This window comes from Maylandia zebra, linkage group LG4 (genome assembly GCF_041146795.1).
Source record: "Maylandia zebra isolate NMK-2024a linkage group LG4, Mzebra_GT3a, whole genome shotgun sequence".
Classification (NCBI taxonomy): domain Eukaryota; kingdom Metazoa; phylum Chordata; class Actinopteri; order Cichliformes; family Cichlidae; genus Maylandia; species Maylandia zebra.
The window spans coordinates 25,428,775-25,450,307 of NC_135170.1; the positions used below are offsets into that span (position 1 = coordinate 25,428,775).

At 41.1% G+C, this 21,533-nt stretch overlaps 1 protein-coding gene across 2 annotated transcripts in view; it reads right to left on the reverse strand.

Annotated features, from left to right (window-relative positions):
- kcnt2b (potassium sodium-activated channel subfamily T member 2b) overlaps positions 1-21,367 on the reverse strand; it is a 43,254-nt gene extending 21,887 nt beyond the window's left edge. For both annotated transcript variants that reach the window (XM_076883265.1, XM_076883264.1), the window contains exons 1-9: positions 20,758-21,367; positions 5,707-5,786; positions 4,875-4,977; positions 4,559-4,621; positions 3,782-3,830; positions 3,334-3,393; positions 1,166-1,240; positions 822-905; positions 251-345 (exon numbers count right to left, since the gene is read on the reverse strand). In XM_076883265.1, coding sequence (XP_076739380.1) covers positions 251-345; positions 822-905; positions 1,166-1,240; positions 3,334-3,393; positions 3,782-3,830; positions 4,559-4,621; positions 4,875-4,977; positions 5,707-5,786; positions 20,758-20,846 — 698 coding nt within the window. In that variant the 5' untranslated portion in view covers positions 20,847-21,367. The remainder of the gene's footprint in view (positions 1-250; positions 346-821; positions 906-1,165; positions 1,241-3,333; positions 3,394-3,781; positions 3,831-4,558; positions 4,622-4,874; positions 4,978-5,706; positions 5,787-20,757) is intronic.
- Between the last annotated feature and the right edge of the window lie 166 nt (positions 21,368-21,533).

Consider the following 21,533-nt stretch of genomic DNA (forward strand, 5'->3'; position numbering starts at 1 on the left):
GCCTTTCGCTCTCTTAGCTCCAGTGGCTGCATTTTTCATTCTCCTCTCACTCTCTCTCTCTCTCTCTCTTTTTTTTTGCCTTTGCATGTATCACACTAATGGTCGTCAATCTCGCCCTCTTTTCCTTTCTCACTCCATCCATGGCCGCGACACCGTTCACTTCCCACTCAACCTCTATCTAATGTCCTTTTTTTGCCTGTGTTTTTTTGGCCCCAGCTCTCAGTGTAATGTCAGCAGTAAGGGTACGCACCACGTAAACATGAGACAGACCAGTGTGCTGATAAGTATCACCACCTGGTTAAACATGGCTGAGTGCGTCCGCTGGATCGCCCTGTGGAGATCGTTCTGCAGAGAGATGGTGAGACAGATAGGAGTCAATGTATGCAAATGACAACAAGCTAAGTGCTGCATTGTGCAAGTGTAAAACGAGGATGAAATGTAGCTGATGGACAGCAGGACAACTTTAAATGAAAAAAAAAAAAGCAGGAATATTGAAATGCACTAAAAATGAGATAGGCATTGCCAATTGCTGGAATATAAAAAGCAGCAGGAGAGGGAGGTTACCAAATAATGTGAAGCAGCCTTAGTTAGCTGGATGTCATTGGACTGACTGAGGGAGGGAATGTTAAGTGCCTCAGGAAATAAAATCCATGTTATTATTATAAAGGTTTTCTGACTGATTTACCTTTGTAGGAGAGTGTTTAAGATAAAACTGGTGAGCTGAAATGGGAAACAGAGGGGGGCAATTGCATGCCAACAAAATAGCATAATAGAGATGCTGAGATGAAAAAAAATGGACAGGGACATTGCGCTCCACTTACTATCATGTTCTCCAAAGCATGCTTGGCCAGCCAGCAATTTAAAAAGACAGGGATGAAGAGATTTCTGAAGGATGGCAAAATCACCTGTCGAGAGAAAAAGAAATGCTTAGGCTTACTTAGCTCTTATCGCTCTGTTTTCATATGTTACACAATCATGGTCTCTGGCAGTAAAGGGGGTTCTGTGCATCTTGGGATATCCTCACGGTTTCAGGTACTGGATAGTGATGTGTGATTTTTTTTTTCATAGGTGGGTGGGACTACAGTGCTTGAAGCCCAAAACAAATGGCTGCCTGCAGAGACTCCCCGTGCCGTCAGTGCTCAGTAATGCGTATCCTTCCACTTACAGTGATCATGAAGGGAACAGCGCTGATCATCTCCAGAATGAAAGGGACACGTAGTACCTGCTCCCAAACGTTGCCCTGGAAACACAAACCACACACAGGGGTCAGGAAACTCCATTGTCTTGGCGACCTTAGGAGATTAACACATAACAGGCCCAGTTACCACAAAGTGCAGGGGAACAAATTGATGAGCTTTTGCACCATACAATAAATCGGGGTGTGTGTTAGGGTTGTATGACTGTCTTTTGAGGAAGGAAGCAGCATTACTCAGTTTCCACTAAGCCTTTCTGCTCAATTAAGATGTCAGCCATAGCTGTTTTTATGTCTCTCCCGCCTGCATATGGCTGACCTGAATCTGACTAGTGTAGGTGGACAGGCATAGGCTATGTCCACAAGAATCAGTCAGCTCTAAATGCTAAGGTCTCTAGCCTCCAGAGCAATCTGCAGAGAGAGCGCCTTATAAGCTTATAGTTTCAGATCCAGACACACATTGATGAATTGCCTTCCCTCTGCCTGGAGAAGGGCGGTCCTCCCCAAAAGTGCTTCAAATGTGTCCATAACAGGACAATGCTGAGGAAGCCTCAAGGAGCTCTGAGGTTCTTTCCAAATGCAAGAGCAAAGGAGCAGCATCAAAGGAGAACAAAAAATGTCAATTTATTAGAGTGTACCTAGAAAATCTGCTTTTGGTTCTCTAAAAGAGATTCCTGTTTCAGGGACTACCCTAAACAGCAATGACATAAAAAAAAAAAAAAAAAAAAAAACTAGAGTGGTGGTGAAAAAGACTTCTCCTTCGATAGGTCACATTAACTCACCAGAAATGACTACAACCCAGAATTTGACACAAACAAACAACTGAGCAGGAGATGAGGTTTGCTGCTTCCAGCTGGTGATTCTTGGTTTGTTTTATACCTGCAGATGTCAGACAGTGGCAGGGTACATCCGTGCACGTTGCCAAGGTGAGAGTTGTGCCAATTAATGCATGTTGCACAACAGCAGTAATTGAATTAATTACTCATTGCTCAATTATACCATAAATGGAAACTACTCAATCTACCAGCAAAACAGGTATAGCATTAGTTCAAGCAGGGTATGACGTCACTGAGGAGGTAGATCAGGTGGTCTACTAATTGGAAGGTTGGTGGTTTGATCTGCTCACAATGCATTCATAAGAGTGTGAATTTACTTCAATAGAATTCAAATTAATTTGATTTATATAGTGCCAAATCACAACAACAGTTGCCTCAAGGCACTTTATACTGTAAGGTAAAGAGTCTAAAATAACAGAAAGAAAACTCCAACAATCAGGCGGCCCCCTATGAGGCAGCACTTGGCAACAGTGGAAAAGAAAAACTCCCTGTAATGAGGAAGAAACCTCCAGCAGAGTCAGGCTCAGGGAGGTGCAGCAAATGATTGGGGTTGAAGGGAGGAGACACACTGTGGAGGACAGACACAGCTTAATAATAACTGATGATTAAAGGCAGAGTGATGTAAAATGTTCAAAAGAGTCCTTGCATAAACGTTTGTGTAAATGGGTCAGTGAGACAAGTTATATAAAGTGCTTCAAGCGTTCAAGTAGTAGTAGTAGTAGTAGTAGTAGTAGCATAGAAAACAGTTCATTTACCATATTATTTTCTACATCCGGGGAATATCTCATAGAGGGTGCCACGCCATAGTTGCTGTTCATCTGAAAGCCACTTTGCAACCCACCTCAAATCACAGATCCTCCTTTCGTGTTGCTTCTGACTGTGACTATGTGACTGTGACTTTTAGCAAATGGACATTGACTACATGGAGTTTTTTGCCCCCACCTTAGCATTTAGGGGCAGCAGGAAAGCTCCCAAAGCAGAGCTGTGGCACCCAAATAAAATTACAGCAGGTGTAAATAATATTCATTTGAGGACATTTTATCAATTGAGATAATCTTGTTTAATCCACTAAAGAGATTTTAGGTGCCAAAGAAGGTCACAGTTTGTAAGCTTCAGCTTCTTTTTTTAAAAATTAATGTAAAAATGATCTATGGTTGAAAGACAGAATACCATCACTTCAACTTTAATAGCACAGCAGAAATGTCCAGTGGACAGTCACCACCATCAAGCATCAGAAATCCATCCAAATCCCCCACATACACCACCACAAACAGGCTGGCCAATGGGGTCGTGTGAGTGGCTCACCTTGTAGCTGAGATACACGAGTAACATAGTTTCCGAAAAGCTGATGAAAGCCACAAGCACCTGCAAAAACAGAGAGCGAGAGAGAGAGTAATGTGGAGAAACAGACAGAGGGAGAGCAGACACAGAAATTAGGAGTCGCAGAGATGGGGAGCGTGGGTGGAATCAGTGGGTGTGCTGATGTTTGAGCTTCAGAAGGAACAGGTTTAAGTGAAGCAAGAGACAGCCTGGTGTCTGATGTACATTTATATGTATGTGTGGGTAACCACATTGTAACTGTAAATATATGTCAAGTAAGAATGAGCTGAAATAATGTGACCTAAATTGAATTGGCAATAAGCCGTTAAAGCATACGCAGATATTTTGACTTCTGTGCATTCGTGCATGCAGAAGTGATCAGACACAAAAATGGAGGCCTTGTTTACATGGGAATGTTACAGATGTATCTAACCTGCAGTGCCCACAGCGGTAGAGGTCTGTCAACCCAGATGATCAGCTTCCTGCAGAGGTGGGAAAAAAAGGGAAGAATGCAAAGTGGAGGAGACAGATGTCACAAAGAAAGAGAAAAAAAAACAGGCAGACAATGTTAAAATTACACTAGACTAATTAAACTGTGCTGATAATACTGTATAATCATCATAACTGGATAATTATCATATTGTATGAGGTTAAAGGAAAGTAACCCCCCACTCCCCCAGAGGAAAAAAAAAAGAACCTGGGCTTAAGGCTGCTTGGCACGATGCTACAAGTCTACTGCCTGGAGCAGGAGGTGGCCCATCCCTTTCCTGAGCTCACTGAGTCAGGCTCCTTATTCATTTGGCGCCAGAGCTTAGCCAGTGTCATCAGCCACCAATTAGATCAATAGGTCCCTGAGCAGGAGACAGGGCAAGGCCCCAGGTCCAAACACACCTCCTGGATTCTCTCTCTGCTCCTGTATATTAGATACTCTGTCTTCACTAGATCACTGTTGATTAGGCTGCACAGGCACTGCGTGCATATTATGTTGGCAGGTAATCCATACAGCTGAATCGTGATAAACGAAGGTGGATCAGTAATGTTTAATATCAACATTGTGGATTGCATCAGTTAAGCAAAGTCGCATTGATTGCATTATACAACATTTCCGGCCGGAGAGCTGGTGTCGTGGATCAAAGTATCCCAGGATGGTTTCATGGTCCTATTCTGCAGGCTAAAGCCATCACTCCTAATTAAAGCCTTGCATGCTTACCAGTCAAACTCACTCCATGGACGGGATGACGTGTTTTGTTTGGTGCAGTTAACTCCGCTCACACTGCAGGGGGTAAAACCACATGAACAGCATGAATAAGACGTCTTCATCCCAGCAGCTTTCATCAAAACTGGACTGAGCCACTAAACGGTTCAGTTTCCAGACTTGTTTTTCTCTTCCTCCATAAAGTTACGGGATACTTTATACACACACACATACACACTGCTGTCCCCTCTATTGACTTGTTGCTTTTGCTCCTGCTATCAGAGAACCTTCTTTTACCCAGTTGAGCCATCGTTCACGCCATATTGCTCACCAGTCCTGTCTTTGCTCTTGCGGGTTGTCCAGCAGGACTCGGACGATGTAGAGGAGGCAGCTCAGCACTTTTAGAGAAAAGTTGAACATTCGCACTCGCAGACCTGCAGTTCGAAAAAGAAATAGTCAGCGAGTCAAAGACAACACCAATACGGCAGAATTTATGAAGATACAATTTATTCAATGCTATCAATATCCTTGATGCATGATTTAAAAATGTGACACCGAATAAAGCTCTGCAGGATTCTTTTAAGCAGTGCAGTGCTCTTTGAATCTGTTACGATTAAAGCTTCAATGAAGACATGACACAAATTCTTAAGAAATAAATCCTCTGGGCAACTAGGAGTATTTCATATACCACTAATTATCACTACCAGAAAGCTTGAAAGTCCTTCTGAAAGTTGATTCATCTCATCTTTTCAATGTGCATTTCTGGCTAGGACTAACAATGCTTGGCCTAATGTAGCTGAAGTGCACGCGTGTAGTATATTGCCTAACTAGTAAACAACCCCTTGATAATTCACAATAAGCCAATTACCTCCCCCCCAAAAAGCAACTTGTGTATTCAGTAGAAATGTAGAAATATTAATATTACTGTACACCATCCTTGTAAATGAGCACACTGATAATCAAACCCGCTACACAGACTTTTAAGCAGGCACAGAGAGTGGACAAGTTGAATAACTGGTGATGAAATGCAGAGCAAGAATGGCAGCACACCACACATTAAAACGAAACACGTGTTCAGCTGAACAAGTGGTTTAAAAAAGAAGACAGCAGACAAGAAATTCACTCAACCAGGGAAAGCGTGATCCCGAACACGGGCAACTTACTGGATCTTTGGTTTTTGATGAAGAACAGCTTGAGGCGCTCCTTAAAAGTGTTCTCGTTCACATAAAACTCCACCTGCACCCTAAGAGAGGTGATGGAGAGATGGGCAGAGTCAGTAATAGGCAAATGGAGATAACGACGGTACAAGAGAACCCAGAGGAAAAGTACTAGGAAACTGCTTCAGGTGACTGAGGAAATAAAATAGCTGGAGTCAAGTCATGAGACAGATGAGAGGAAGCGAGTGAAGTGCTATGAGATAAAACAGGGTAAAGGTGATGAAGAAAAACAACACAATTGAACAAATTCGACATAGAAAGGGTGATAATGATTATGTGACCACGGAAAAGTATGTAAATAAGATGCTGTGGACTGCTGCATTAAAGACTAATGGGTTTTGGAGGAAATGATGTTCCTGCTTGTCCGCCTGCCCATAGGCCCAGACAGCTGCAGTCACTCTCGTTATCTCCACTGATTAAATATAGAGCAACAAATTACTTCCCTCTGATGTTTCTGCTGAACATGGGAGGCCATAATTACTGCTCTTTCTCCCTTTTCATTCTGGCACCCTCCTGTTAGAGGGGCCCGCACGCACACACATTACTGTACACACATGGCCCTGAAACACACACCTGCAACTGGGTCATTAGTATTATTAGACCATTCATGTGGCCATCTGACATGGATTCTTGTGGAGAGATATGATGAAGAGCCACTCTTCAGACACCTCTTACATGTGTACAGACACATAATCAGGCACTGTCACACATAGACTGTATTTCCTGTCTGACCACCTCGGGGGAGAATTCTCAGTAGCTCCCCTTTCATCCTATGGAGGGAAGAGTGGATGACTCAGGTCGAGGATAAAAACGCCAGGCCCGGCACGCCGGTGGTCTCACACAACACAGGCAGATGAAAGAGAGGCAGAACAACTGTGGTCTATTCTCCTGTCTGCAGGAAGAGGAAGAGGTGACGGCATTGGTGGCGGTGGTTGAAGAGGTTGTGGGGGAGCCTTCCCGGGGTTCCAGAGTGACGTTATACCACCATGAGGTGCACACAAATCAAGATAAAACTACACACCTTCCCAGCAAAGGGGGGGGGGGGGGGCTTGTTGGGGTGGGGTGTAATTGTCGTCTCTGTTACTATGGCAACGCAGAATTCAGTGTCTTTTTCCTTGCCTCTCTTATGAGCACATGTGAGCAAACACACACTTGTGGAAAGTGTTCAGCCACCGGAGCTGATGGCCCCGCTGCAACTTGTCGACGGTTCCCTGCGCTCTGAGCAGATTGCTGACAATAATGCTTTCACATACATGATGAAAAACACACAAAAATAATAGAAATCCAGATGAGCACGGGCTCGCGAAAGCCCAGAGATGTGCAACGGCACCGTATTGTTTGCAATATGGATACTGTCTCCCCCTGTGGAGTCAAACTCAGTGTAGTTAGTTAATTAAACTTTAGTCAACAGTTAGTTTTACTGTTGAAAAAAACAAAAAAAAAACAAAAAACAGTTAGTTTTACAAATTATAACATGTTTACTCTTCGTTAGTAATGTTACAATTTACGATATTATGTAGTGAGAGTTCAACACTGTGTATTTTTTAATGATTACAATGCTATTGTAGTTTTCTAGTAAAGGTTTTACTGTATTATAAGTGTATCCTGTCTAACTCCTCAAAGGTGGACACTTGGGCACGGCACTGTTGGCATCGTATTTCAATTTACTGGGTCCACTTGAGCATCAAAGTCTTTTTCCTAAACCACAGACAAGTTGTTTTAGTTTGTAAATCTAAATGGTGAGTGAAAATGAAACTAATTAGTATGTAAAAAAAAAAAAAAAGTACATTAACTGCTATCTAGAATTTTTGGATGTAGACTGCTGCCTCCACCCATTAGCCAACTTACATTCTCTTTAAAACTCTGGGAGGTGCGTGTCGTCATGATAAAAAGTACCCTAGCTCCACATTTTGGACAAAAATGAAAGAACCAATCTCGATAAAAATACGTAACCAGTTTTCAGAGTATATTATTTTTTTTGTCCTGTGATTGGCACTGACTGGAAAAACAATCCAAAGCTCAGCAAGTAACTAATAATTATTTAAGAAATGCAAATTTATATTTAAAAATCTATTATAAAGTGTAATTAAAGTGTAATTAACATAACATATTCCACATTATTAACAATGGCTACTATAAAGTGTTAGACTGGATAATTCAGCTGTACATGTGTTTAGTGACAATAAAAGGCATTCTATTCTACAATAACCTTATTTGTGGTTAAAGTTTTATATCCAGTGTCAGGTCACATTACTGTGCACTTTGCCATCTTTTAAGGGTCACTTTTAGTATTTCCAGTCAGCTAGTGTTGGCAGGTCTGGTGGACCCACTGCATTTTCGTGTTAAATCAATACACCCCTTAACAACAATTTATGTAAAAAACAAACAAACAAACAAAAAAAACTAACAGATGTTTATTTTATTAGTGGTTAATATTTGGAATTTGCCTCAGTTAGATAACATTTATGAATAAAAGTGCTGTTCTTTTTTTTTTTTTTGATAAAATGTTTTAGAAACTGAAAAAATAATCCTGACCTAACCATCCTAACAGGTAGGGAAAAAAACGTGTTGATCTTGAAAGGAAGGGTTCTTAGCCCTACTGAAATTTATTTCTTTGAAATAAATTAGAAGTGAATCATGTTCATGCCATATTACATATTAGTCCCAACAATGAATAAATGATAAATACTGATCGATAAGTAACAACTCAGGCAAAGCTATTTATTTATTGTGTCCCACCACCAATTTGCAGCAGGGACAAAGCGTGACAAACTACAGATGGTTTCTGCAGACATACAGCAGGCCATGTAGAAGGAGGACAGAGTGTGGACAAAGGTACACGGAATCAGTGTAGTCCCGAAAACCACACGTGTAGTGTCAATGTGTGTGTATAAAGTCATTGAAAGAGTTTTATTTTATACGTTTGTCACAGGAAATGAGCCAAAAACAAGAAGTCTGAGGTTCAAAATGGTAATAAATTGTGTCATTTTTCCTTTTGGTAAACAATGAAAACAGGTTTACCGGAACTAAACATGAGACACGGGTTAATTAAAATTGGTCAAACAGCATCTAAGACACTTTCTGCATTGCTTTCATATTTCAAAAGTAACCTTTCTGATTATGTCTAAAGCTACACTATATTCTAGTAAACATCAGCTCCTCTTACATTCTTGAGTGGGGCTTCTTTTGAAAAGCTCCACTGTGCCAAGTTCCTGGTTATCATCCTCATAACAAAAAAGGTAAACACTCAAATTTTTACTTTCCCTTGAACTTATCTGGCCTTTTACAACCACATACATCTCAGGCTGCACTTTAAGATCTGACGGTGACAGTGTTTTGCTCTCCTGCGCCAAAACATTTTTATCGCCTGTTTGTTCTCATCTTAGGACAATTTAGGTGACATACGTTCTTAAATCCTGCCATCTGAGTATTTATTCATTCCAGAAAGTCCTCAAAGCCTCTTCATATTTTGTGAGACGAGAAGAGGATAATTTCAGAGGTCATTCTAGCCTTGATGTATTTCTCTAAGCAGAAGCTTTTCCACTTGAGTGTACAATAGAGGATGAAAAGTAAAGTGGAAATATAGCCCAATAAAGACTTGAGCCGTAGGATAGATTGAAAGTCGGGAACTTTAATCTAAGGGGAAGGTGGAGGAGAAAAACATATTAAAAACTCATAAAGAGCATTATTTCAAAACAAAAGACAAGCAATCACATCACGATGATACCCCTGGGCAATAGCCTCGTTCCCGCCCCAAGGCCTTCTAAAAAAGTGAAATGAAAATAAACGATTAGATAATTGTGGGGGAAAACTGGTTTGGCTCATGTTGTGCAGAAAATAACATATGTCACTGAACTGGGGAACAGCGAGATTCATCATGAGGGAGAAACTCCCATAGAGGTCCTCTCCTCTCACTCTCTGCTCTGACGCTCCTTCAATAACGTTGATTGATCAAGCTAATTATTTACAACCAGCGAAAATTATCTTTTGGAGTAAAACTAACAGCTTTAACAGCTGGAAACAAGAGCACGTGACTAAAGAAGCTTAACAAAAACGAGCCTGGAGAGATTTCACATTTGCATGGACGTGTGTGACGGGGAGGCAGAGGGAGAGAGGGAGGACTGAAATACAGACAGATAAATGTAGTTAAACAGACGCAGACAGATGGACAGACAGACAGAAGGGGACATGCGGAGGAGGATCTCTGAGAAACACAGAGAGAGAGAGAGAGAGAGAGAAAGAGAGCTGAACCTCGTTCTCCTGCTGCTTCCACCCATGCCTGAGCTCCATAATGACACAGCATTGGCCGTCTAATGACACAGTGGAAGAGACTAAAGAAACCCAAATCTATGCGCACAAAGCAGCACAACATAGGCTCATTACGACCTCCACACTAAAACTCTGAAATAATAGTCATACCAGTGACAGAGAACAAGCAGGAAAATAAAGTAATCGAGGCAAAGATTCTATCAGGGAAATCAAAGCTTGTTATGTTTAATGAATGAAAAGATGATGCCTTTGGAAAATTAAGTCCAAAGAAAATATTAAAATGTGCTTTAATACACGAGAGGGGGAGTTTTTCATTGGAATACACATAAAAAAAATTACACTAGCTGCTTGCAATGAAAGTCAATAACATATAATGACATTTATACACTCGTCCGACACTTTATTAGGTACACCATGATAGTAACCGTTTGAACCTCCTTTTGTTTAAATTCTTCCCAGCACAGATTCAGCAAGATGCTGGAAACATTCATCAGATATTTATTCCCATATTGACATGTAGCACCACACAACTGCTGCACATCCATGATAGAATTTCCTGTTCTACTACCATACACTGTGCATTTACCCATTGCAACACATCCCAATGGTGGTCTGCTGGATTGAGCTCTGGTGACTGTAGAGGCTGTTACCAATTAGAGATGATTTCATGTTATACTGTTGGAATAACATGTCATAATGTGGTCATAATTCATTCAGGCCTGAAAACGTTTTTCCAATTTTGAGGACCACTTTTGTGAATTGGAGCTTCGGTTTCCTGTTCTTAGCTGAAACCCTGGCACTGGGTGTGGTCTTATGCTGTTGTAGCCCATATGCTTCAGCGTGTGTGCATTCAGAGATGCTGCTCTGTATACTTTGGTTTTAAATTGTGTGTATTTGTGTTACGATTGCCTTTCTATCACCTCAAAGCTGTCTGGCTTTTCTCCTCTGATCTCTGGCAACAATAAGGTATTTTCACCCAGAGCATTGTACCTCGCAGGATATTATCTCTACTTTAGACTCATTCTCTGTAAATCCTAAAGATGGTTGTGTAGGAACTTCCCCATAAATCAGCAGTTTCTGAACTCTTTATAACAGCTCACCTGGCACCAAAAAACTTGCCAAATTCAAAGTTACTTAAATTGACTTTCTTTGAATATTAGCAGGCTGTCTTGAGCACGTTTATAGGCCTCAGTAGATTAAGATGTTGTCATGTGATTGGCTGATTATATAGTGTGTATAGAATGCACATCTACCTCATATAAAGTTAGTCTTACAGTAAAACATCGGACAGTATCAAGGATTGGAGTACTCTGCCAGGCATTTTAAAGAAGAAAAACTCCATTGCTGCATTTATTATCTGGATTTGGAATCGCCCAGACTGGAAGTTACTAGAATATTGGAAACATCACCAAGGCTACATGAAACAGCTGGAGAATAGACGAGCTGATGCTGCTACATTGCAAGCCCCAATCCGAGCAGCAGTGAGGAAACATCCACCTGCTGATGTGACCGACCAACGCTCGGCTGGAAAATCTGTTTGAAAACTCAAACAGGACGACAGCAACTATTTGCTCCTCTTGTCACATGCCAACATGCCCTGAGCAATGCATGTGGCAACTGTATGCTAGAGCTGCCTGTAGTGTATGTTTAGCTTTGGCTAATTTTAGTTGTTTGTTCAGTCCCTGCACAATGAAAAAAAGCCCTTTGTCAGAGATTCTGCTCATAATCCTTTACTGACAGAATTTCAAATAAGTAAGCAAATAATGTTTCCTTAAAATGACTGAAAACTAAGTGACACCAGGATAATAAGTAATACAGTGGATTGTGCTTCGGATTAAAAAAGAAAGTATAGATTTCAGTTTTGCAATAATAAAGCTCTAAGAAATCCCCAGGAAGACTCCAGCCAGTTAGATATGTTAGTAGGATGAGGGTTAAAGCTGCACCTAAATATTAAAAAAGCCAAACATCCCAGCATCTCAACAAGCTGCTGAGTTTTGCAGAAGAGATTTGAAACCTCAAGAGTCCCATTTTCCTGCTTAAAAAAAGGTTAAATAAGTATAAAAAGGAAAGAGCTTTCCAGAACAATGAGAGCTCATGCTAGGATAACATGGGTTATCTCATGTTGTGGAGTCCCACCAGACTGAGAACAAGCTGTCATTAAAGCAATGGGTGGAAGGGTGGAAACTAGATATTCTGTAGTTCACAGACTTTTTTTTTTTTCCACAGTCAAATCTTTCCTCAAATTGTCAAGCTGATGTTCCAGCGATTATAATCAGTCTTATTATACCACATTTTTTCTCCCTACTGTAAGGACTATGGCTACCAGCGCACACGAGAGACTGTGAGTCACACCTTTTCACAGCAGACTCCAATCTGCGCATGAATTAAATGAGTAAATAATGATCATTTTCAATGGCAGTGATAATACTCCTGCTAAGTTAATAATTTTTATGTACACGAATGAATAAAAACCTTTTGTATTTTACAGGCCTGTAAGAGGAGAGAGCCCGTGGACACTTGTGCCAGTCGGTTTGAGTTAATCCAGCTTCGGCTGCTCCGTCCTCGTGTCACAGCAGGGATGCTCGGGTGTGTTATTGATGGCTCAGTTCTACTTAGTGGAGGTGCTGCTTTTATGCATGCTGCCGTAGTTAGTGGGATGCTAAAGAGAACCGAGCCATTGTTAATTCCACCTGTGCTTTCCCTACTGTGATAAGCCAAGATGTCTGCTGGGTAAAAGGTCAGTGATGGCTTTTCCCCCCTTTTTCTTTGGAACTGGGTTTTTCAATCCAGTCCAATTCAATTTAGCTTTACTGGCATAAGCATAATTCAGACACATGATGACTAAAAAAACCAAGTAAGCTGCTAAACTACAGGTGCACCTGTTCATTACTTTACCTGAACAACTCTCAGTAAAAACACTTTACAAAGGTTACAAGTTGTGCATCCATTCAGGCCACAGATGCATCCTTTAATTACACCTTTTTCCCCCCCATGAGGTATTTAATAAATACAGTTGCTTTACTTTGATCAGTCCAAATTGAGTCCATCAGATAAAACTACAGTGCTAAGCAAAGAGCAAATGATCGTCCTGGCAGACAATTAATAGTCCTGAAGCACTTCCAAACGCAGGTGACATTTACACAGATCAGCCAAAACATCAAAGCCTCCAAAAAAGCTCTGACCTGTTGGGCAATAGATGAGGAACCTCTGGGGGTGTCCCGTGGTGTCTGGCACAGACACGCTGGCAGCAGATCCTCCAGACTGTGCTTGTGTTTCATAGCACAGCAACACGACTGGCTTGATATTTACAGGCTTGGCTGTTACGCAGCTTTTTGGGGGCAAGTGCGGGCCATAAAAGACATCATTGCACATTTATTTTCCCATACAATTGAAGAGGTTTAAAACTGTCAATTCATCCCTCAAACCTCTAAGACGTACAGAAGAAGTGCTAGAATCAATAAAATGCTTTTAATCTCTAAAAGGATGAGAGCAGCGCACACATACAGCGTAAAGGTTTTTAAGGAAGGTGTTCCCATTGATGCAGCCATTACATGTGTTTGACAATTTTGAAGTGAGGTGAAAAAGAATACAGAAGAGATTGGAATGAGAATATGTGTCCATATCCTTGCTAAATGAAAATCCATTTCTTGTGGTTAAAAGGTTTTTTTTTTCTCTAAGACCTCAATGCAAGAGATAACACGGACTGAGGAATGATATAAAAGATGCAGCCGTTTCCGTTTTGCCCCTCTTTCTAAATACCAATCATAGCTGTTGTGAAATTGATTTTACCACTCCAATGAACAAAAAGCTACGCTTTAATTATCATTCAATTATGACTGAGGTTTTAAAAGTGTTGTCTTTTTATTGTTTGTTTTTCACTCTGTAACTGAGGGGGAAAAGAATCCACACATGTCAGTGCCATGACTGATTCTCAGTAGATATTTGCCAGGACAAAGAACAGCAGGAGCAAAGGGGCCATCGTTTACAAGAAATGTGCAAGGTAATTTAAAGCATACTGACAATAAGAAAATAGCACTGGAGTCTTTGGTCTGAACCATTTCCTGAGCAAACTCTGGTTTCCCACTGATTAACATTTGATACATATTATCTGTACGCATGATTCAGCCATCATCCACCGCTGCTTCCTAGTGTAGTCATCTTACCTCACCCTTTCCTGAAATTATCATCTGCTGCTTATTGCTTAAAGGATCTGCTGACACATAGATGCAGTCTGTTTTGTTCACCTGAAGGAAGAACAGAACATGATGGTTCATTTTAAAGGTTGAATTTAGAGAAATGCACCTCCTCTGCCTTGGCACTATTTCCTCACTAAAAAAAAAGGAAAAAAAAAGAGAGACATTAATTTCTCTTATCATGAAACAAAATATAGGCTGAATTGATGCAAGTCATTAAAAAAATCACGCAATGCCATCCTATCTCCCAAGTCTCTTAAGATTACTTTAGTTTCAGATATGCTCAGACATTTAGCATTTGATTATGTCAACATAAGATATTCATCTTTTTTATTGCCAAATAACCACTTTGAAGACGACGTGAGATGCAAAGAAGAGTGAAACATGAGAGGAATCATCTCTCTTCACTGTTCCTGGTGTCCCTGGGGCTTCTTGGATTTCAAAGATAACTCCTGAGGTGTATTAAGCTAACATAGTTTGGGAATAGGGGAGCTTCAATCAGTGGACAACTGCATTTGTGATCTCCCACAATAGTGTAGCACAGCTTGCTGCCCCCACTCTGATGCCATGGGACCTTCCAGCAACATCCAAACACGGCAAGAGCCCAGAAGCGGTCAGGCACATGCTAGTCAGCTCTATGGCTGTGTTAGCATCCACAGCAGGAAGGCACTTAAGTGTTGACAGCACTCATCTAAAACTGAAAGGCTGGTTAGGGAATTCAATCTTGTGGTTACTAAGCTCCAGCGGTGGGGAAAAAATAAAAACAAATAAAAACAAATAACCATGAATCTAGATGACCATAAGAGAAACTGCCATCATTTTCTTTCAATAGTGTTAAAAAATGCATATCAAATACAATAAACCAGAGCAGAAACTGCCTCTGTAATTACTATATGATTACTATTACTATGTTACTATATTAGTTTTACATCTAGAAAGAAATCAAAAAGTGGTTTTGAGGTTTAGCTGACTGTGAGTTTCTTTTTATATGCATCTATAGATCCAAAACTGCTTTCATTTTAATATGACAGTTTTTTTGAAGGAGAATAACGATTAGAAATTAATTTGAAATGAACCACTAATATGCAGATCTTGAACCTCCTTTTGCCTTCAGAGCTGCCTTAATTCTTCATGGCACACATTCAACAAGGTGCTGGAAGTGTTGCTCTGAGAGTTTGGTCTATATTGGCTCAATAGCCTCACACAGCTGCTGCAGATTTGTTGGCTGCACAGCCATGATGTGAATGTCGTGTTTCACCACATCCCAGAGGTGCTCTGTTAGACTGAGCTCTGGTGACTGTGGAAGCCATTTAAGTACAGTGACCTCAATGTCACGTTCAAGAAACCATTCTGATGGTTTAGCGACATGACACCTTACCCTGCTTGAAGCAGCCATTAGATGAAGGCCAGACTGTAATCAGAAAAGGGAACCAACAGCCTGAAACTGTTGATAGAAGGCAACATACATCCATTTTTAAATGTTCTTTGCACCAAGACTCATCAGAACAGGTAAAGTATTTTCCATTTTCTGTTGACAACTTTGGTGAGCCAGTAGGAATTGGGTCACTCATTTCTCATTCTCAGCTGCCGGGAGTGCCATCCAGTGTGGTCTTCTGCTGCTTTAGCCCATTTAAGGTTTAATCCAGAGATGCTCTTCTGCTGAAGATTCTCAAAAGTTCAGCAGTTTTGAAGATACTCAGACCAGGCCAATAGGCACCAACAATAATACCACATTCAAAGTGAGTGTGTGTGTGTGTGTGTGTGTGTGTGTGTGTGTGTGTGTGTGTGTGTGTGTGTGTGTGTGTGTGTGTGTGTGTGTGTATATATATATATATACACACACACACACACACACACACACACACACACACACACACACACACACACACATACCCATCATGTCATTGGAGAGTCTATTTCCAAAGATTTTGCAAAAAACTTGCCAAATCTTCTCTGCCAATGGCAAACAGCTTATTATACTATTATCACTTGTTTTGTGTTATTTATTGGATTGGATGATTGAAGTCTGGAGAAACAAGGCATATTGGTAATTTAACAATTTCTTCATTTAAGAAACAGAGGCCTGAGTAGCATGTGGACGAATCATACACAGCCACAACAGCCTGGCACCGCCTTCTCATGCTGCTCACCAGCTTGGTAACACACTGATGTGGGATGGCATCCCATTCTTTAAAGAGTATTGTTCCAAGTCAGCCAGTGTGGGTGTGTTGGTCATTCTGGCATGAACAGCATGCCCAAGCTGATCCCACAACTGTTCAGAGTGATTGAGGTCAGACCTTCATGGAGGCCATTCCATCCTCTCCACTCCAAATTCTAGAGGTAGTTTCTAATAAATCCCGCTCAGCATTTTATCAGTAAAGCTGCAACTTGGTGTTGAGGAACACCCGCTTGAAGCTGACACTAACTGACCGCTGTACCAGAATCCATGCTGACAGGTTCTGTATATATACATACATATATATGCGGGGTTGCTACAGTAACAAAAAAGAAACTAAAATGTGACTGTGATAAACTATGACACTGCAACTAAAATGAAATGTCTCTCATGTCTCTCACTCTGCCTTAGGTAACGTCTTCCCTGTTGTGCAGACAGCCTTGTCACAAAGAGAGCAGCGGCTCATGTTCAAAATATTGTTTACAGCAGAATTATGCTCAGACTGCCTATACACCCTGCTTTTCCCCCAATCATACCCTGTCATTTGTTCTAAAATAGTTCTGTGTTTGTACCACATGCAACCCATCCTGTTCTCCTATATTAATTAGAGTGTCATTTATGGAACACCTTTTTAATTAATAGAAATTAATTCATGAGACCTGATGCTTTAGTTTTATTAGCTCACTTCACTTTATGTTCCAAGCTTTCCATTAACAATTCAGACCCCCCCCCCCCCCCCCCCCTTCTCCCACTCACCCCGCCAATTACTTTCCATTAACAAAGTGTTTCTAAGTTCACTTTACATATTTTCCAGAAATAAATGTGCAGACACGTACAGGATTCATAAATGAGGTGATGAGCTCCCTCTTCACCTCCTTTCTCTCATCCAGGCATACATTTGATAGATATCACTTTTTCAAGTGACTGTTTATCATAAAAGCCATCTATTGCCAAGAGCCTGCTTTATGTCAGTTCTGGCTTGCGAGATACCCATGATGCATAATACATCTCTGATTCCACAGTTCTGGACAGAGATAGTCATCAGCTTTATAATCTGAGTTATGAAAGATATGAATGAACCTTACAGGGGCTCTAAATGACACACTAAAGGACTCTGGAATCCACCTTAGTGCCAAATCAAAGGACAGTAAAACTAACTGGAACATGAATATTGACAGTATTGATGGATCATGCGCCACGTTGGCCTTACTAGATTAAGACTTGACAGGAAGAATTAAGAGAGAAGAAAGGGGAATAGGGACACGAGGAGAAAGGAGAGCAGACTGAGACGGAGATTAAGCGAGAGAAGATGTGGAGGCGACAGCCAATAAGAAATTGTTTTAAGGACAAAAGCCTGTCATTTGTATGGTAATCCAGGACTCAGACATAAGCTCCCACTGAGGATTTCTATTGTGGAGCAGAGGAGACTGTTGTATTTAATTCACCTTTAAAACAAATTAATTATAGAAGTGGAGAAGTGTAATAGTTATGTGTGCTTCTATGTTGGCCATTTTAGCAACTTTGAGGAAAAAAAAGTACCGGTATTGCTCTGCAATACAGCAAAATGTACTTTCAAAATGTATAAAATATGTTAGAATAATAATGCATATCATTTTGGGTGAAAGAATCATAGCCTTTTGTAAATCTTTGATTAGTGATAACAACCATGCCATGAATTAATCAGTTACAGGACTCAATATCAAATTCATTTCAAGCAAAAACAAGACAGCTCCTTACTCTGGCAAAATCCGCCAGCCTGCAAAAGATCTGTATTTAATTGTTCAGTCATCTGGCATTTCCTCTAAACAGAAGCCTCTGACTCGCTGCCAAAAAAAATATAAATGGTAACCATATAAACAGAAGAGTGGCAATAAAATGTTTTTACGTCTTCGCTCCCGACACAAATGACAAAATGACCCACATTTAATTATTGATCAGTCACCAGAAATAATCTTGATTTAGGTTTTGGAGTTATGGGAGCGATAGAGCTAACAATAATTGGCTGCGGCAAACAAAATTTCAACAGCCGACCCCCTATTCAAATTCTGTCTTGGACTTAATTCTTATCCCGTTTTATTCACTGCTTGTTCCAATTTGAGGAAAGAAAATGCAGCCACTGCTGAATTGTCAAGACAAAATCTGATATGTTTGCAGTTTAAGCCGAACATGAAGCGAACTGAAGGACCAGCAGGGGTAGACAGAAAAGGAGTCATGCACCACACCGATAAATGTATAGTCAGAAAGATCAGATCCCTGTGTGTGAAATAAATTATTAAATCGATTCCCATCTTTAAAAGCCTGCTAGAAATTCTTAACTTGAGGACCTTTTGGTGGCTACGGTAAAATCTATTCGACTGAGTTACAGGAGCAGTCTGGGGGGTGGCTACACGGTATTGAAGGCACTTCAATCAGAAACGAGAGGGATGGTGGAAACACACACTTAGAGCGATGCAAACAGAAGAGAGGAGGAAAGGGAAAGGCCAGCGGAGGGTGACAGAAGAGGGATTAAAGGGCTCAGTAATGCATGTTTTTCCAGAGCACACTGTACCATATGTGTCAAGGAGATAAGTTATGCATACTCACACTGACATTTTGATGTGAGAAAATATGTTGGAGTTAGGGGATGTAGTCATACTGTACAGAGCTATCTGTGCACCTGAGCCCAAGGGAAGTGTCTGCTTATTTATTTAGGGTGTTTGTGCAGAGGCTACTTCTATAGATTTATGGCCTACAGCAGGAAAACTCTGTCACTATCAGTCATATTTCTCACTTTGCTCCCAATGAGGAACTGAGATCAGCATGCTGACCCTCCACTCGACTGCTCTTTCATTTTCATTTGTGTAAGTCGGCGTGCGGATGCTAAGAGAAATCTATGAAGCGTGGCAAAAACAGACATTGGAGGTATTTTTTGTTTACAAAAGCTCATTATCTAGGCAGTGGGTAAACAGCTAGTGCTTGTGTGTGTGCCAGACACTAGAGCTCTGACAAATGACAAAATAACATGCACAGTACACACACCATTAATCAGTACCTGTGTGTCGTCCAAGGCACTTAAAGGATATTCCTGAAACGCCAATCAACATCATGTGTTTGCGAGTTATTACAGCACATCTGTGGCACCAGCATACACAGAGTCCTCTCCAACTGTCTCAGCAGCCCTTCCAACCAAATTATTCACATCCACACTTCAGCTGTGTATTAATTTGGCTTTTGAAAGATTCATTTTGGTTAAATTACCTACTGCATTGTCATTGGATGTTTTGTTTCCCCCCCTCTCCTATAGAAGATGAGGTATCTGACCTATAAAAGGGTCCTCGTGTCTCATAGACTTCTAAGAAACAAGCATCATAACCTCTCTAATCTGGTGACTGAGGTCACACTGCACTGAAACATTTGTCCTAGGGCAATAGCTGACAAATTACAGAAGGCTGGGAGCAGAGAGAACAGGCCTTTTTAGACTTTTTAGCTGTTCAGAATAAGAGCCCTAAGAGGTCAGGGCCACAGAAGACCAAACATACAAGTTATAAATCCAGGCAATGCTTAAATATTGACCGATCGTGTCCTCTGCGTTTTTAATAACAACTTTCCCCAATAATCTGTTTTGAAACACCCACACAAGCCCACACGTAAGGGTTTTTGGGCCTCAATTCCACATAGCAACAAGAAATACAGGCACGATGGAGGTTAAGCTTTTCCATTAGCCAGCATAATGAAATTGTAGAATTAAGCAATGCATATCATATATAGCACATCAAATCTACTGGAGAGTAAGCAAAGGTTAATTGCTAGTTACTGAGGGAGACCATTTGAAACTGCTTACCCAGGTGGCAGATGTTTCACTGTAAATCTCAGAAACGAGGGCTTTAGGGAATACATAAAAAGGGAATAGCCCAATGTAGGCATTCCTTGCTGTAACTGTTCTTTAATTCTTCTCATTTGAATTCAATCAAAGGATTATTTTGTAACACTTTATATGTGTAGATTTGCACAAACGCGCCTCTTGCACGAAAAGAATAAAAAAAACAACAACTTAAGATTAAGGTGTCTTTTAAAATATGTTTTCTTCTATGCTTTCATATTGCCTGTATTGTCTTAACAGTATTATCACCAGTCGCCTCTGCGCACACAGGGAGACGAGAAAACCTGTTGCAGCAGCGCCCTTTAAACAGAACTGCAAAGCTGACCATAAAATTCTCCGAGACATTCATGCACCTGATCTGTTGAGATCAGAGTGATTTGATGGCGGTGCAAAAGAAATTAGTACTTTCTAGACACAGTGATATAATGTTCTGATGTTGTACTGATGCGCAACGGATTCGGTGCGCCGTGCGTAAACGCTACAAGCAGCTGCATTCATACCTGTCGTCGCTCTGCCAGTCCCCGAGCAACAGGTCTCGGAACCGGTACCGAGGGGGCAGCGGGAGCACCTCCTTCTCCAGTTCGACCATGGTCCCCCTCCTCAAAACCCAGAGACAGAGACAAATACCACCGCAAACCGCACCTCCACAGCGAGGAGGTGATCTCCTCCAAAACCAACTCAGTTCCTCTTCCTTCTGCTATTCAGAACATAAATCAGTAACGAACACATTGATACACCTCATGGTACCGTATTCGTCCTTCTTCAGAAAAAAAAGAAAAAACATCTCTCTTCTCTGCCACCCGTCACAATGCAGCTCTACTTTTCTTCACACTGAGGCAACAGGTCGAAGACGTTCATCCGTCGGTGGGTAGGGGTGGCTCCACTTTTCTGTGACAGCTGGAGAGCAACTGGTTGTCTCTCTTTAACACCAGCATCCTCCCTCCCAGAGCTCCACATGGACGCACTGACTGCAAATGTGTAAAGAAACGTCGAGGAGAAGCTGTTGCCACTTTCCCCCCCTCCCCTTAGTCTAACCAAAATAAACATCGACAAAAACTGTGATTTTAATATTATTTTCAATCAGCAATAAGCTCTCTCTCCGTCCACATCTGCTCTACACTGTGAACGATAATGATCTCTGTAACCCACGATAATAATAATTAAACTGTTACACATACGCACACGTGATGCCCAGAAATATCTACTGCACTGTAGAGACCAGCGCGGATCTCAGTCGTGAGTCTATTTCGGCGCTATAGTTTTCCACAGTTTTCTT